Here is a 14,899-nt window from a genome sequence, read left to right on the forward strand (position 1 = left end):
TTCTTGGAAGGAAAGCTATGGCAAACCTAGAGAGCACACTAAAAAGCAAAGCCATCTCTTTGCTGATAAAGGTACAGAGAGTCAAACTATGTTTTTTTTTTCCATAGTCATGTACTAATGTGAGTGTTGAACCATAAAGAAGGCTGAGAGCTGAAGAATTGATGTTTTTTTAAATTATGGTGCTGGAGAATACTGTTGAGACTCCCTTGGACTACAAGGAGATCAAATCAGTTAACTCTAAAGGAAATTAACCCTGAAAAATCACTGGAAGGACTGATGCTGAAGCTGAGGCTCCAATACTTTGGCCACTTGATGCAAGGAGTCAACTCACTGGGAAAGACTGAAGGCAAAAGGAGAAGGGGGCAGTAGAGGATGAGATATTTGGATAGCATCACTTAATCAATGGACATAAATTGAGAAACTCCAGGAGACAGTGGAGGGTAGAGAAGCCTGGCATTCTGCTATCCATGGGGTTGCAAAGAGTTGTACATGACTTAGCAACTGAACAGCATTTTCTATGCTTAGTCATTAACTCTTGTCTGACTCTTTGCAACCTCATGGACTGTAGCCTGCCAGGCTCCTCTGTCCATTGGTATTCTCCAGGCAAGAATACTGGATTAGGTTCCCATGCCCTCCTCAAGGGATTCTCTCCAACCCAGGGATCAAACCCAGGTCTCCTGCATTGCAGGCAGATTCTTTACTGGCTAAGCACCAGTGAAGCCCAAGAAAACTGGAATGGGTAACCTATCCCTTTTCCAGGAGATCTTCCCAACCCAGGAATTGAACCAGGGTCTCCTGCATTGAACACAGATTCTTTACTAGCTGAGCTACTAGGGAAGCCCACATTTGGAAAAGTACAAAAAAGTGACCTGAGGAAAGAGGTTGAAGAAGTTTCACTTGGAAAAGTTAACTCAGCAAAAGTATGTTCAAAGATTAAAGAAAGGGAGGTAAAAGTGAAAAGAATAGAGAAAGCAAGCTCAGTATTATTCATTCCCTCATTTCTTCATTAATTCTTCTAAGTGCAAATGTGTAGAAAAGCCTTTAAAGCTTTGAAGAAAATGAACAAATACTAAAAGTGGCAAGGTAGTGGAATTACTGGTAGTTTGCAAGGAATTAAAAGTGGGAAGTAAACAAGAAGAAAGAACTTCCTGTGACAAATTTCTGTCAAATTCCTATGATGGAATTTGATGTTCTAGGAAGAAAACATAATAGATAGTTTAAAATATTTTGATCCCCACCAAAAAGAGTAGCAATACCATTTACAAATATAGCAAATTCAGTTCGGGAAGATAAAATAATGAGAACTAATTTTGGTTCTGAAAATGTGAACTTTGTAGGACATCTAATGTGCAATGAATTAAGAAATGAAGATCTACGGTTGGGAGGAGATGTTAGTGACATACACATAGCAAATATTTACATGTATTCATAGAATGTTCAGTACATCACTTTAAGGGAGATAAATCAAGGGGAAAGAGGACACAGCTAAAGATGATACAGCAGAGGCTGATGAAGTCCTGTGCAGATCCCTTTACTGACTGGAGTATCCATCTCCCTATGACTGTGATTTGGAGAAGGAAAGGGCAACCCACTCCAGTGTTCTTGTCTGGAGAATCCCATGGACAGAGGAGCCTGGTGGGCTACAGTCCATGGGGTCACAAGAGTTGGACATAACTGAGCAACTAAACCTACCTACCTATGACTGTAATTATTGGCAAAAATCTTGGGTATAAAAGTGGAGTCATTTGCCTCAAAGAGAAACCAGAGTGGTTCAGTTTGTGCCGCAGAGCATTTCATAGGATCAAACTGAAGTTGGTCTCAAACTGAAGCCATGTTTTTGCTTAGCATTTTACTCTGCCCTGTTCTACTTCCCTAACTCCTGAGAGCTGGAGAAGGCAATGGCAACCCACTCTGGTACTCTTGCCTGGAAAATCCCATGGACAGAGGAGCCTGGTAGGCTTCAGTCCATGGGGTCACAAAGTCAGACATGACTGAAGTGACTTAGCAGCAGCAGCAACTCCTGAGAGCACTTCCAGTAAATCTCTTGACTAATAAGCCCCATCTCAGACTCTGTTTCTAGAGGATATGGCCTAAGACTGATGATATGGTGGTGGTGAGCGGGGGGCGGGAGGTGGGGGTGTATGTGGTGGAAGGGGCATGTAAACAATTGGAGCACAAATTGTCATAGACATAGGGCTACATCCTGGAAATGGTGAGAGGGAGAGTCATGACTGAGAATGGTGAGTGGTGTCAAAGGTGGTTGCAAAAGATAAAAACAAAAGCTAACTGGAAAAGCAGATGGCATTTCTGACCTTCAAAGGGACAATTCATTCAGAGTATATACACCTTTTCCCAAGAAATTTTGATGTCAAAAGAAAGTTTGGAATGATTATTGAGGGAATGGCAGGATCCAGATTTCTTTGTTCAAATCAAATATACAAAAACGGAAGAAAATACAATGGAACAAAAACACAGTTACTTTGGTTTAAGGGTCAGTGAGACAACTGCATAACATTTATGCCTGGTTTGGTACCACTTTACTTTCTCCTTCACTGCTGTACACCCATGGGGTAAGACATCCCACTGTGCTGTAAGGAGCATGGCTTGAAATCCATTGATTTAGAGGAAGAGCAGGAGATAAGACTACAATATAAAGCAAGAGGTGAGAAAATCCTGAGTGGATTTATCTGGGACAATTACAAAGGGATTTGAGTCTCACTTCTGCTTGCATGTTCTAAGAGACATAATGACTCAGTAAAGCCCCAGGGGATATCTGTGATTCTTCCTAAATGTGGGGCTAACTCTAAACTAGGCTTTAATAAGGTGAAATCTGAAAACCTAGGTAGAATGGGTGAACCTGAGCTTCTGAAATAAATGCCAAGGAATAGAGTCAAATATATATTTTCAGTTAACATCTCAGATGGCATTCAGAAACAGATATGGCATTCATATCAATTCTTTATAATTTTCTTGTTTTTATGTTCATAGTTCCTATCTTTGTGCCTATCCATGACCACACAGCCAACATCAAAAGGTCTAATATGTTTATGATACAGGGGCTTCCAAAAAGGAGCTACTGAACAGCAAGGTTTGGAGGAGAAGAAATTGTATGACATATTATATATTGATGACTGCCAGGGAAAAGGAAATATGATGAAATGCCTGGACCAGGGACTTCAGAGTCCACTACAATGCAAAGGATTTTGTGTCACCAGTCTAAACTGGAGTCCTCGGCCAAGACACTTATAAGTTGAAAGCATTGTTAGGAGACTAATATGAGGGTGCACATAAGGTTATAAGGGCTTAGCCTTGAATCGCAGGAGGGAAATGAAAAAGAGAAGAGAGATGCCAGAGGAATTGTTGGGCTTAACGACCATCTATACATGAAAGGCACATGCCAAGAAAGGGGAGCGATAAAAGGTGAACATTTTTAAATTCTTGCATAAGGAACTTTGTACTTAAACGTGGTTTGGTGATGATTTTGCTTGTTTGTGTCACGCGAGTGTATGTTCCTCGGTTCTTTGTCTCGTCACAACAAAGATTTGGAGCGACGGACATTAAAGCCCTCAGTGCGTCTCAGCTCTCGGGTCTTGGACAAACCGTGCTACAGCTCTTTGGCAAATCAGTGTTACAGCTCTATTTTATTTAGAAGATGGCAGGAGAGAGAGAGAGAGAGTGAGAGTGAGAGAGAGAAAGAGGGCACGCACGTGGGAGAGAGAGTCCGTGAGAAAGCTCTTTGGCTCCTCCTTTTATATGTTTTTTTCCTCCACCTGGGCCTGCCCTATGCAAATTGGGCTTAGCCAGGAGTGCTGTTTGTTCTGCCTGAAGTCTTCACTTTGGTCCTTGGCCCTTCCTTTGACCTTCCTTGTCTTTTAGCCACCGCCATTTTGGACTCCTTTTCCCTATTCTACCTACCTAAAATTTGGATACTGCAATGACATAAATACACAGCCAATTTTTTGAGCTTATCTAGCTGTTGTTCCAGCATTTACATTTTCTGGCATGTTTTGGTTATATCTTTCTACATAAAATGAGAAAACCTGAAGAAGAGAGTGCAAAGAAGGAAAGTTTTGAATTCTACAATCTTTTATGGGCAACTTGATATCTGAAAATCTGCAAGGACTGTATTTGTTGAATGGCCACACATTAAATCTGCTTCAAACCACATGGATTTGATTCAGAATGTACAGCTGATATGAAAACATGGAGATTGGGATATCGCCCCTCTGCACAGTTGAAAATCTGTATGTAACTTTATAATCAGAACCTCCATATCTGTGGCTCAACACCATGAATTCAACCAACTACAAATCATGCAGTATTATAGTATTTGCTATTGAAAAAAAAATCTTATTTAAGGGAACCCATGCAGTTCAAGTCCATTGTGTTCAAAGGTCAACTGTATATGATTATCCTAGTGCTATAAAACCTGTAAGGATTTATCAATAAAGCAGCAGATATCAAGTGATTTGAATATACAAGAGCAGAAAGACCTTAACAGTTCATGAGTAGTAGCGTTTCCCTCATATTGATATTCTTCTGTCTTAGAGCAAAAATTATTTCTGAGAATAATAAAGGTCATTATCGGCTACATTTTATGTCCTTTTGAAGACTCAGAGGACAGGCGTTATTCCCATTCACCCCTTCACCACTATCACCATTAGGCATTCTAAGACTGCCCCTGATAATGCAGAAAAGGGTCAAAGGGCAGAGGCTGCTGAATTCATCATGAATTGATTCACTCTCCCAGCTGAACACACTTCTCCTGCCTCTAGGACAGAGCCTCAGACACAAGGAATCATTGCAGCCGTGACTCTCCCTTTATGACCCACGTTCTTTGGGATTCAGGCCTGCCACAAAAAAATGCAGGAGGATGCAATAGAAGGTGAGAGGAAACAAACATCATTCTCTTCCCCACAGCAAAAATGCAGATAAGGGGCAAGGACAGAAATGCCTGAGACACAACTGACAACACATTGTCACAATGAAGAAAACACTAAAGTGAATAAGCATAAACCGATGGAAAAATGCTTTCATTATTAGACCACACAAATGCCTTCTAATTGTAACTAATGGACATATTATTTAATAATTAGATAAAAATAAAATTTAGTTCACATTTTATCTATCAGAAGAATAACATTCACTTCCAGAGATCTCTCAGCAAGAATTTTTAAAATAACTAACGGCTCTTACTTTGGTCTACATGCTGCTGCTGCTGCTAAGTCACTTCAGTCGTGTCCGACTCTGTGTGACCCCATAGATGGCAGCTCACCAGGCTCCTCCATCCATGGGATTCTCCAGGCAAGAATACTGGAGTGGGTTGCCATTTCCTTCTCCAATGCATGAAAGTGAAAAGTCAAAGTGAAGTCACTCAGTCGTGCCCGACTCTTAGCGACCCCATGGACTGCAGCCTACCAGGCTCCTCCATCCATGGGATTTTCCAGGCAAGAGTACTGGAGTGGGGTGCCATTGCCTTCTCCATTGGTCTACATAATCCACTGTAATTGTTTCTGCCATACTATCAATGGTAGAGGTCAGATTTCTCCACCTTAAAGAAGGAAGATTTTCTAACTGATATGTTGGAGACACGTGTTTCTGCCACCGTTGACCATCACCGAAATTCAACAATCTTTGGTGAGACCTCCATTTTCTCCCATTGGAGCTGAAGGACAAGACTCTGTCATATTTCAAAAGGAGCATGTGGTCCTGTCACTCTTCCACTGTCACAGAGGCTACACTGTGTCTCATCACTGTTCCACACTTTTCAGGGAGGGAGGGAGCACTAGCTCAGAGCACTGGCTCTGTCTTGATCCTATAACAAGAGATCACTCTCTGTTTCAGAGGGACTCATGGCCTCCCCAGGGCCCCTCTGACTCATTCCTAAAGAGAAGACCCTCCTTCCTTGAATCAGGTTTCCTTCTGTTTACTCCCTGATGATGGCAGGGTGAGGGAGTACTCATAGTCTTCTGTCACGTGGTCAAAATGGCAATCCCACATGACACGTAAGAAAATGTGATTTTGACACTTTTCAATGTCCGATGTTATTCAGTTTTCTCTGTGAAAAACTTATAGAATATTCTACTTAAAATTCAACAGGACTGGAAAGGGTCAGTTTTCATTCCAATCTCAAAGAAAGGCAATGCCAAAGAATGCTCAAACTACTGTACAACTGCACTCATCTCACACGCTAGGAAAGTAATGCTCAAAATTCTCCAAGCCAGGCTTCAATAGTATGTGAACTGTGAACTTCTAGATGTTCAAGACAGATTTAGAAAAGGCAGAGGAACCAGAGATCAAATTGCCAACATCCGTTGGATCATTGAAAAGGCAAGTAGTTCCAGAAAAACATCTACTTCTGCTTTATGGGGAGAAGGCAGTGGCAACCCACTCCAGTACTCTTGCCTGGAAAATCCCATGGACAGAGGAGCCTGGTAGGCTGCAGTCCATAGGGTCTCGCCTGGAAAATCCCATGGACAGAGGAGCCTGGTAGGCTGCAGTCCATAGGGTCTCGAAGAGTCAGACATGACTGAGTGACTTCACTTTGACTTTTCACTTTCATGCTTTGGAGAAGGAAATGGCAACCCACTCCAGTGTTCTTGCCTGCAGAATCCCAGGGACAGGGGAGCCTGGTGGGCTGCCGTCTATGGGGTCGCAGAGTCGGACACGACTGAAGTGACTTAGAAGCAGCAGCAGCTGCTTTACTGACTATGCCAAAATCTTTGACTGTGTGTATGACAACAAACTGGAAAATTCTTAAAGAGATAGGAACACCAGATCACCTTACCTGCCTCCTGAGAAATCTGTATGCAGGTCAAGAAGCAACAGTTAGAACCAGACATGGACCAACAGACAGGTTCCAAATAGGGAAAGAAGTACATCAAAGTTGCATATTGTCACCCTGCTTATTTAACTTATATACAGAGTATATCATGTGAAATGCTGGACTTCATGAAGCTGGAATCAGGATTTCCAGGAGAAATATCAATAACCTCAGATACACAGATGACACCATCCTTATGGCAGAAAGCAAAAACGAACTAAAGAGCCTCTTGATAAAAGTGAAAGAGGAGAATAAAAAGTTGGCTTAAAACTCAACATTCAGAAAACTAAGATCATGTTATCCAGTCCCATCACTTCATTGCAAATAGATAGAAAAACAATGGAAACAGTGACACACTTGATTTTGGGGAGCTCCAAAATCACTGCAGTTGATGACTGCAGCCATGAAATTAAAAGACGTTTGTTCCTTGGAACAAAAAGCTATGACCAACATAAACAGCATATTAAAAAGCAGAGACATTACTTTACCAACAAAGGTCTGTCTAGTCAAAGCTATGGTTTTTCCAGTAGTCATGTATGGATGGGAGAGTTGGGCTATAAAGAAAGCTGAGCACTGAAGGACTGATACTTTTGAACTATGGTGTTGAAGAAGACTCGAGTGTCTCTTGGACTGCAAGAGACCAAACCAGTCAATCCTAAAGGAAATCAGTCTGGAATATTCATTGGAGGGACTGATACTTAAGCTGAAACTCCAATACTTTGGCCACCTGATGTGAAGAACTGACTCATTCAAAAGACCCTGATGTTGGGAAAGATTGAAGATGGGAGGAGAAGGGGACAACAGAGGATGAGATGGTTGGATGGCATCACCAACTCAATGGACATGAGTTTGAGCAAGCTCTGCGAGTTGGTAATGGACAGGGAAGCCTGGCATGCTGCAGTCTATGGGGTTGCAAAGAGTTGGACACAACTGAGTGACTGAACTGAATTTAAAATTAACTCTGGAATGCTGTTCTCAAGCTATGTTTTCTTTCCTAAAATGTGAAATAAATTTTTTCTCTGAATTACAAAACTGGTAAGTTCATTTTATTTTTCTTGGAGAACCCCTCTAGTCAATACTGAAAAAACATAGGTATTGGTAAAGATTCATATGGGTTTTAATTTCTTTGGTCTTAATTAATTAACAAGAATCAGTTTTTGATTTCAGACTTTGATTATTTTTATATTAGTTTTAGAATTTAATTTATTTGGGACTCAACTGTTCGAACATTAATTTTTCCCTGGGAACCATATAACAGGAGAGGTCTATAGATTTATACAGGTTTTTGTAGTATGAGGATTTTATTATTGAAATATTTTTAAGAGGAAGTTTGATTTTACCACCTAATTTCTTATACTTTTGTTGAAGAATGTGGCTTCACAAAATTTGGGATACATACAAAGGAGAAAAATTTTAGGCCTGAGTACAAAGTAGCCTTATTTTATGTTGTGATTCTGACTCATTTCAAAGCTTCCTTAAGTAATTTTTTCATTGTATACTTAAAGGATCAATAAAACAATAGTGGTTGGTACTAGAAGAGCACACCCATGGCTATAACAGCAAGAACTCCCTGAGGACATTACTATTCTCCTAGCCTGATAGAAGCATTCTGAAAGGTTGTTGTTGAATCATGCGAAGACACCAGGATTCTTGGCCCCCGGAGGAGAAGAATTCAATCCGGGGCCAGAGACGAGGCTTGATCGCTCAGAGCTTTTGGGTAATAAAGTTTTATTAAAGTATAAAGGAGATAGAGAAAGCTTCTGACATAGGCATCAGAAGGGGGCAGAAAGAGTACCCACTTGCTAGTGTTAACAATGAAGTTATATAATCCAAAGTATGTCTGGAGGTTGTAAAGACCTCATCAGACCGACTCCCATAATTTACATTTTAAGACAACACTGTCCTCAGGCAGGATACATCCTTGTAAAGACCAGGTCTACTCCCATAATTTACATTTTAAGATAACGGAAGGTTTAATCCAAAGACTGTCCTTAGGCAGGATACATTATTGTTATATAATCCTAAGGAATGTAGAGAAAGAAAAAAAGTTTGTCCTTTCTTCCTCCTTGAGAATTCCAGACCCCTCTCTCCTTGGGGACCCTTAGACTCCTTATCAACCTGCCTAGGAAATGACTCTCTCAATTCTAGTGCACCATATGTGTGACAGTTAAGCCTAAGGGATAAGTGAACAGAGGCTTGGAAATGTCACTGCTTGAGGCAACCTCCTTTATACTTGAATTTTGTGTCCAGTTAGACAGATATGAATTCATAATACTTTTTTTTTTTGCATTCCATCTATTTCCTTACTCAGTCCTTCCTGATAAGATGTGAACAAGACTGGCTTCAAGTATGGGTGATCTGTAATTTACACAGAGCTTCACATTTAGAAAGACTCATGTTTAAGTCAATGCTCTATTGTCCCTTTTGAAACTGTTAAAACATTTTAAAGAAGGGATCCTGCATTTTCATTTTGTGCTGGGCCCAACAAATTATATAGCCAGTTATGGAAGTGAAGCTGTACAAATTGGTCAGTTTGTGAGAAAGGACCATATGTGAGTAGTTCAACTCTTTCCCTCTCCCCCTCCCTTTGGGATCAACCTGTGTTTGGAGAGCATATGGTTGGGCCAATTCTCCACTTGTAGGATGCTTAACAGTAAATAAATCGTTCTCGTGGGCAACGCTGTGGTTTTCCAGGGTGTCTCTGACTAGGTGAATGGATATGCCAAGTTCTGGGGCACAGATTAGTCATCTGTCTAAATCTTGTTTTCTAACAGTATTATTAGTATTAAAACTGGTCATTTTATTTCCAGTTGCCTGACTCTTTTGTGTACCTCTCATTTGGTTTAGAGCTCAGATAGAGGACGAAGTGGTATAAACCCCAATGGGAACTATATGCCTTTGTGAGAAACTATTTTTTATTTACTGCAGATGGTTGGCAGCCTTTCAGGGGTAGAGTTTTCCATTACAGACCCCTGTTCTTAATGGGGAAAAGATACAAAAATGGCCAATGTGACAAGAAAAGAAGTATACATAGATCCCAGGCTCAAAAGTCTAGCCTACTGCTCAAGCAGAGATTTGTTTAATGAACACTGTCTTTAAACTTTAATTATACCTTGAAGGAATAAGTGCATGGATCCTTCACAACATGATCCTGCTTTCATACTTTAGTTAAATAATTGGATTTGTATCCATCTAATTAAAACTTACTGGGTTGGCAAATTTAAGTAGCAAAAGCAACACTTTTTTAAAATAGTAAATGGCCAGCATAATATTACTATAAATCAGGGAATGAGTCTTCATACGATGGGGGAACAAAAGGTGATCAAAACAAGACCATCAGCCTTATATCTTTTCATAATGTCCTAATGATCTCAGCTTTCAGCTCACCTCTCCCATATCCCTAAAAATCATCTTGAGAGATTTTTCTACTATTAATACAGATAAAATAGAAATCGATTCTAAAAAAGGTTTTTTTCATTACAGATAATCATCTCTTTGAAATTTTTAGTTATCACTAGATGCCATCCTTAATAAAAGTTTATAAGTAAATTTTTTTTAAAAGATGGCCAATAACCAAAGAAAATCAATCAGCAAACTTATATAAGCTGGTGGGAGCCAACAGTCACCACCCAGAGTAAGATGCATTAAAGACCACTGTTTTCAGAGTATCAAGCCAGTTTCCCTGCCAGGCTGATGCCCCTTCCCTGGCCAATGATATGTCTGTGTGTTAGTCATTTAGTCATGTCTGACTGTTTGCAACCTCATGGACTGTAGCCTGCCAGGTTTCTCTGTCCAGGGAATTCTCCAGGCAAGCATACTTGAGTGGGTTGCCATTTCCTTCTCCAGGGGATCTTCCCGAACCAGGGATCAAACCCAGCTGTCTCTCCTGCATTGCGGGTAGATTCTTTATTGTCCAAGCCACCAGGGAAGCCAATGATAAGGGCAGAATAAATGATATAAAAAAACCAGACTACCTATAAATCCTAGGATGACTACCAGGAGTGAAGAAAGCCAGTAATGGCCGTTTCCTAGCACTACGTGGGGCTGCATCTGAGAAGTGACCATCTGCAGGATTAGCAGTCACATATTTCTTAGTTTACATTTATCTAATCAATCCATGCGGAAGTGACAACTCAGCTTCCTGGAAACCCTCATGCCATAAATTCAAAGAATGTTACACGTAAGTCCTATTTGTCCACTCTATGTTATCAGTGTTCTGAGCAAAAGCCTTCACAAACTCTGTGGAGGAAGCCACTGTTTTAAAGGCCTTTGAATTCCTTTACTCTGAATTTTCTCCTCGTAAATGTTATTACCTTAAAGTGGGATCCTGTTGATAAATTCACCTGGAGTAGAGCTCTTCACAGCTCTGATGGAACATTCTAGGCTACGTGGCCACGTGCCTCTTTGTTCCCAGTTAAAAGGATATAATCCATTCCCCACATCCAAGTTTTCTTCTTTTCTCTCTTTTTCCTCAAAACCATCTCTCCCAGCTTTGGCAAATCTGCACGGTTTTTCCTGAAAACCAAATCTCTTGGTGCCTTTCCATTCTTCTATATAATTGACATAAAAATCCTTATTAATCATATATTGCCTTTCTGTTTGTTTCTATCTCTTTTCATTAAAATAGCTTTACACAAAATGTAACAAGCCAAACCACTGACATTTATAAAGAAGTTACTTACTTCAAACAGTGCTTTATGAAACTGGTTCTTTCCTCTCGGATTATCAACTTCAAAAATACACTGCCAAAATGAGCAAAACAAACAAAAGTCTCTCTCCTTTTTGCACTGAGGCTCATTTCTGTCTGGTTGTGCTGCATATTATGAAAGTACACATTTTAACATTGACACCTACCTTAAAAAAACAAGTACTTTCCAACGAGTCAAATGGATATTTCTTTATCATTATAGTTTCCTTCCAGAATCAAAAGGGGCCTGGCATTTGGTTTTTGAGACATGCTGCATACTCTCTGGTATCCCGCAATCTTCGAGGTGCTTCCCCAGCTTCTCATGACTCTTACTGGATGACGCCAATGTAAAGACAAGAGCACTTCTGATGTAGCGAAGGTAGACGCTATGCATCCAAAGGTACTGGAGACCAGAAAGCTCTCTCAAGGCTGCTTGCAGGGGTGTGACTGGAGGCCTGCTGAAGACATCAAGGGCCCCATCCAACCAAGTGAGGGCCTCTTCCAATCTCATCATTCCACGTGGGAGTTAAAGATGGTTTTAGGAAGTTAAGGAGATAGCAGGACAAGCCTAGAAGATTTGCTGTTAAAACAACACTGCAGATATTTCAAGAAAAAAACTGTCAGGTCAGGTTCCCTCTGTACTAGCTTTCTGATGTTGCAGAATGAATTGTCACACATTCATTAATAAATGAATAAAATAATCTAACAGTAAATTCAAGTTTATTGTTAGATTAACATAACAATAAATGGATTACCTGACGGTTTCTGTGGATTAGGAGTCTAGCACATTTTCCCCTAAATCCTTTACTCATAGTCTCACAAGGCTTCAATCAAGATGCTGGCTGCCTTTGTCCTCATCTGGAGAATCAATTAGGGAAAGATCTGCTTCCAAGTTCCCTCAGGTTGTTGGCAGAATTTGTCTCTGATTGAGGTCCCTATTTTCTTGTTAGATGTCAGCAGGAACTACCCTGAGAAACCAGCAGCTGACGTCAGGTCCTTAACACGTGGCCTCCTCCATGGGCTGTTCACAACATGGCTATTTGCTCCTCTGGTGCTGGAGGAAAGTGACTCTTGAGTCCTTTTATCTGTAAACCATAAACTCTCTTTAAAAATCTCACCTAGTTAAGTTAGGCTTAACTAGAATAATCCCCCTTTTATTCACTCAAAACTTAACCGATTAGGAATCTTAATTGCATTGGCAAATTCTTCCCAATCTTTGCCATAAAATGTAACCTAATAGCCATGGGAGGGATATTTCATTTACACATAAATGGTATTTGCATTTAAACTCCAAAGGGAATGGGATCCAGGGCATACACATCAGGGACTTAGACGTTTAGGGTCCACGATAGACTCCTGCCTACCGTACCTGTAAACCATGAGGCTGCCACCATTTCAGAACTTTTAATCAACAACAAAAATATTATGTCTACATCTTTCATTTATGGATATGACAAAGTGATACTCTATACAAATAACCAAGGTTTGTAGGTATTGGCAATTTGAGACAATAGCCATCATCACTTCTCCTCGTGTTTGTTTCCAAACCCATATGAGAAGAAATGTAAGAACTAAATGAGATCAAAATATTGTAAAATTATTAATGGTGAAGCTAGTTAGAGAATGCAGGTTCTCCTATCTCCTTTCTGAATTTAGACTTTGGTATCTCTAGCCTGTCACAGGGAGAAAATTTAGAAGACAGTGGACCTGCAGGAACTGACTCTGTCTCATTGCCAAATGAAGGAAACTCACTTGTTTTACTGATGCCTAAAAGAGAAAGTGAGATGAGAAAGAAATGGAAATGGCACTGCACTGTTCAAGTTTCAAGACTGTGGTTCTACTGTCCCATTAACAAGGCCTCTAGGTCAGTATGAGTCACTCTGCAATAGTAAGAAATCCCCAAATCAGTAGTTAACACACCGACATGTTGTTCCTGCTCATGCTACAAGACTAACACTAGTGAGCTGAGGGTTCTCTCTTCATCCCAGTGACTAGGGAATTGGGCTGATTGAGACCTCCTCTCAACCTGTGCTTCTTCAGTCATTGCAGTAGCAAGAGAAGCAAGTGGGGAATCACACTCTGGCTTTTAACATCCACAGTGCAGAGTAACACATGTCTCTTCTGCTCAAATTTTATGGAGCAAAGCAAGATACATGGCTGCAGAAGAAGAAGGAAATACTATTCTACCAAATCTCTTAAAGGGAGAAGAACCAAAAATACTTGGAGAGCATGGATGCTGGGAAAGATTGAAGGCAGAAGGAGAAGGGAGAGGCAGAGGATGAAGTGATTAGGTAGCATCACCGACTCAATGGGCATGAATTTAAGCAAACTCCACCAGATAGTGAAGGGCAGAGTAGCCTGGTGAGCTGCAGTCCGTGGGGTCACAAAGAGTCGACACAACCTAGCGGCTGAACAACACTAAAAATCAACAGCTTATTGCCATGGCTTAGTGCATGTCATTTCTCTCCTATGGAGGATGTAGGAATGAAGGAAGTCCCCAGTGGATTTACTCTATAGCTCCCCTTTCAAGACAGCAGAGTAGGCGATTTCTAATGGAAATGTGAATGTATAACAATTTTCTCTTAAGAGTAAGTATAGGCCACAGAAAAGGTTTATGAAGCAGCCGTGTAGCACCAAGCCCTCACCTTCACAGAGACTGATTCCCTGAGCAGCTAACAAACACCACTTTCCCAAGGCTGCTCTGCAGGCAGGCTGAGAGAGGTCCTAGCCCCACGCGACGGGCTCCAAATAGGAAGAGAGAGACTGTGCCTGCCACATTTTAGGAGGCCGCCTTCAAATTCAGGCTGTGTGTCTGGAGTCGCTGTACCGAACAGGATCTGTGAGCTGGCTCTGTGCTGGGTGAGAAGTGTGAAACCTGGTGCCAGAACGCGAGTGCACATCAAAATCCTGGCACGGGTGCTCTTCAGAAACGGACAGAAGACCAACTGTAACATACGGCTCATTCTTCTCACGTCATAAATGGAAAGGCATTAATCACTGGGAGGCCTCCCAGAAATTAAAGTTCATCTATTGGTTATGGGGTGTCAAAAGGCAAATGTGGAGTGTTTTAAATTTGCTTAGTTTTCCTGCGATATAAAATCCAGGTTTCAAATGCTGGCTTTATCATCAAAACAGACTCCTGGCCCTGCCAAAGCTAACATAAAGAGAGAACCCAGAACTCCACACAGGTTTCTCATTTATAGCATAATTTCCTCCAAAGACAGCTATTTTAAAATGTAGATTAACCCTTAATGTCTGAATTCTCCAGATTGAAACTTTGAAACAATGCAGTCCCATCTGCCACATTGAAAACCCAGGTGGCAAAGGAGTTGCCCAGGCTTTCCCCAGTGAGGGCCAGAGCCCGGCCTACTGACTGTCCACACAGGAGG

General features: G+C 41.0%; 1 protein-coding gene across 14 annotated transcripts in view; it reads right to left on the reverse strand.

Annotated features, from left to right (window-relative positions):
* The window catches only part of LOC147369947 (uncharacterized), a 779,924-nt gene that overhangs the window by 355,859 nt on the left and 409,166 nt on the right, over window positions 1–14,899 (reverse strand). For 7 of the 14 annotated variants that reach the window (XR_015168161.1, XR_015168165.1, XR_015168184.1 and 4 more), the window contains one exon: window positions 11,288–12,595. The exons of the other annotated variants lie outside the window; for them this stretch is intronic. Coding sequence is in view for 1 of the 7 variants with exons in the window: in XM_086413018.1 (XP_086269144.1) it covers window positions 12,474–12,595 (122 nt within the window). In the remaining 6 variants the exon portion in view is untranslated. Of the gene's footprint in view, window positions 1–11,287; window positions 12,596–14,899 lie in introns of those variants that run through there. 14 annotated transcript variants of the gene reach the window in all.

Source organism: Bos grunniens, chromosome 7 (assembly GCF_055505025.1).
Source record: "Bos grunniens cultivar Pamir isolate PY7600 chromosome 7, Bosgru_T2T1.0, whole genome shotgun sequence".
Taxonomy (NCBI): domain Eukaryota; kingdom Metazoa; phylum Chordata; class Mammalia; order Artiodactyla; family Bovidae; genus Bos; species Bos grunniens.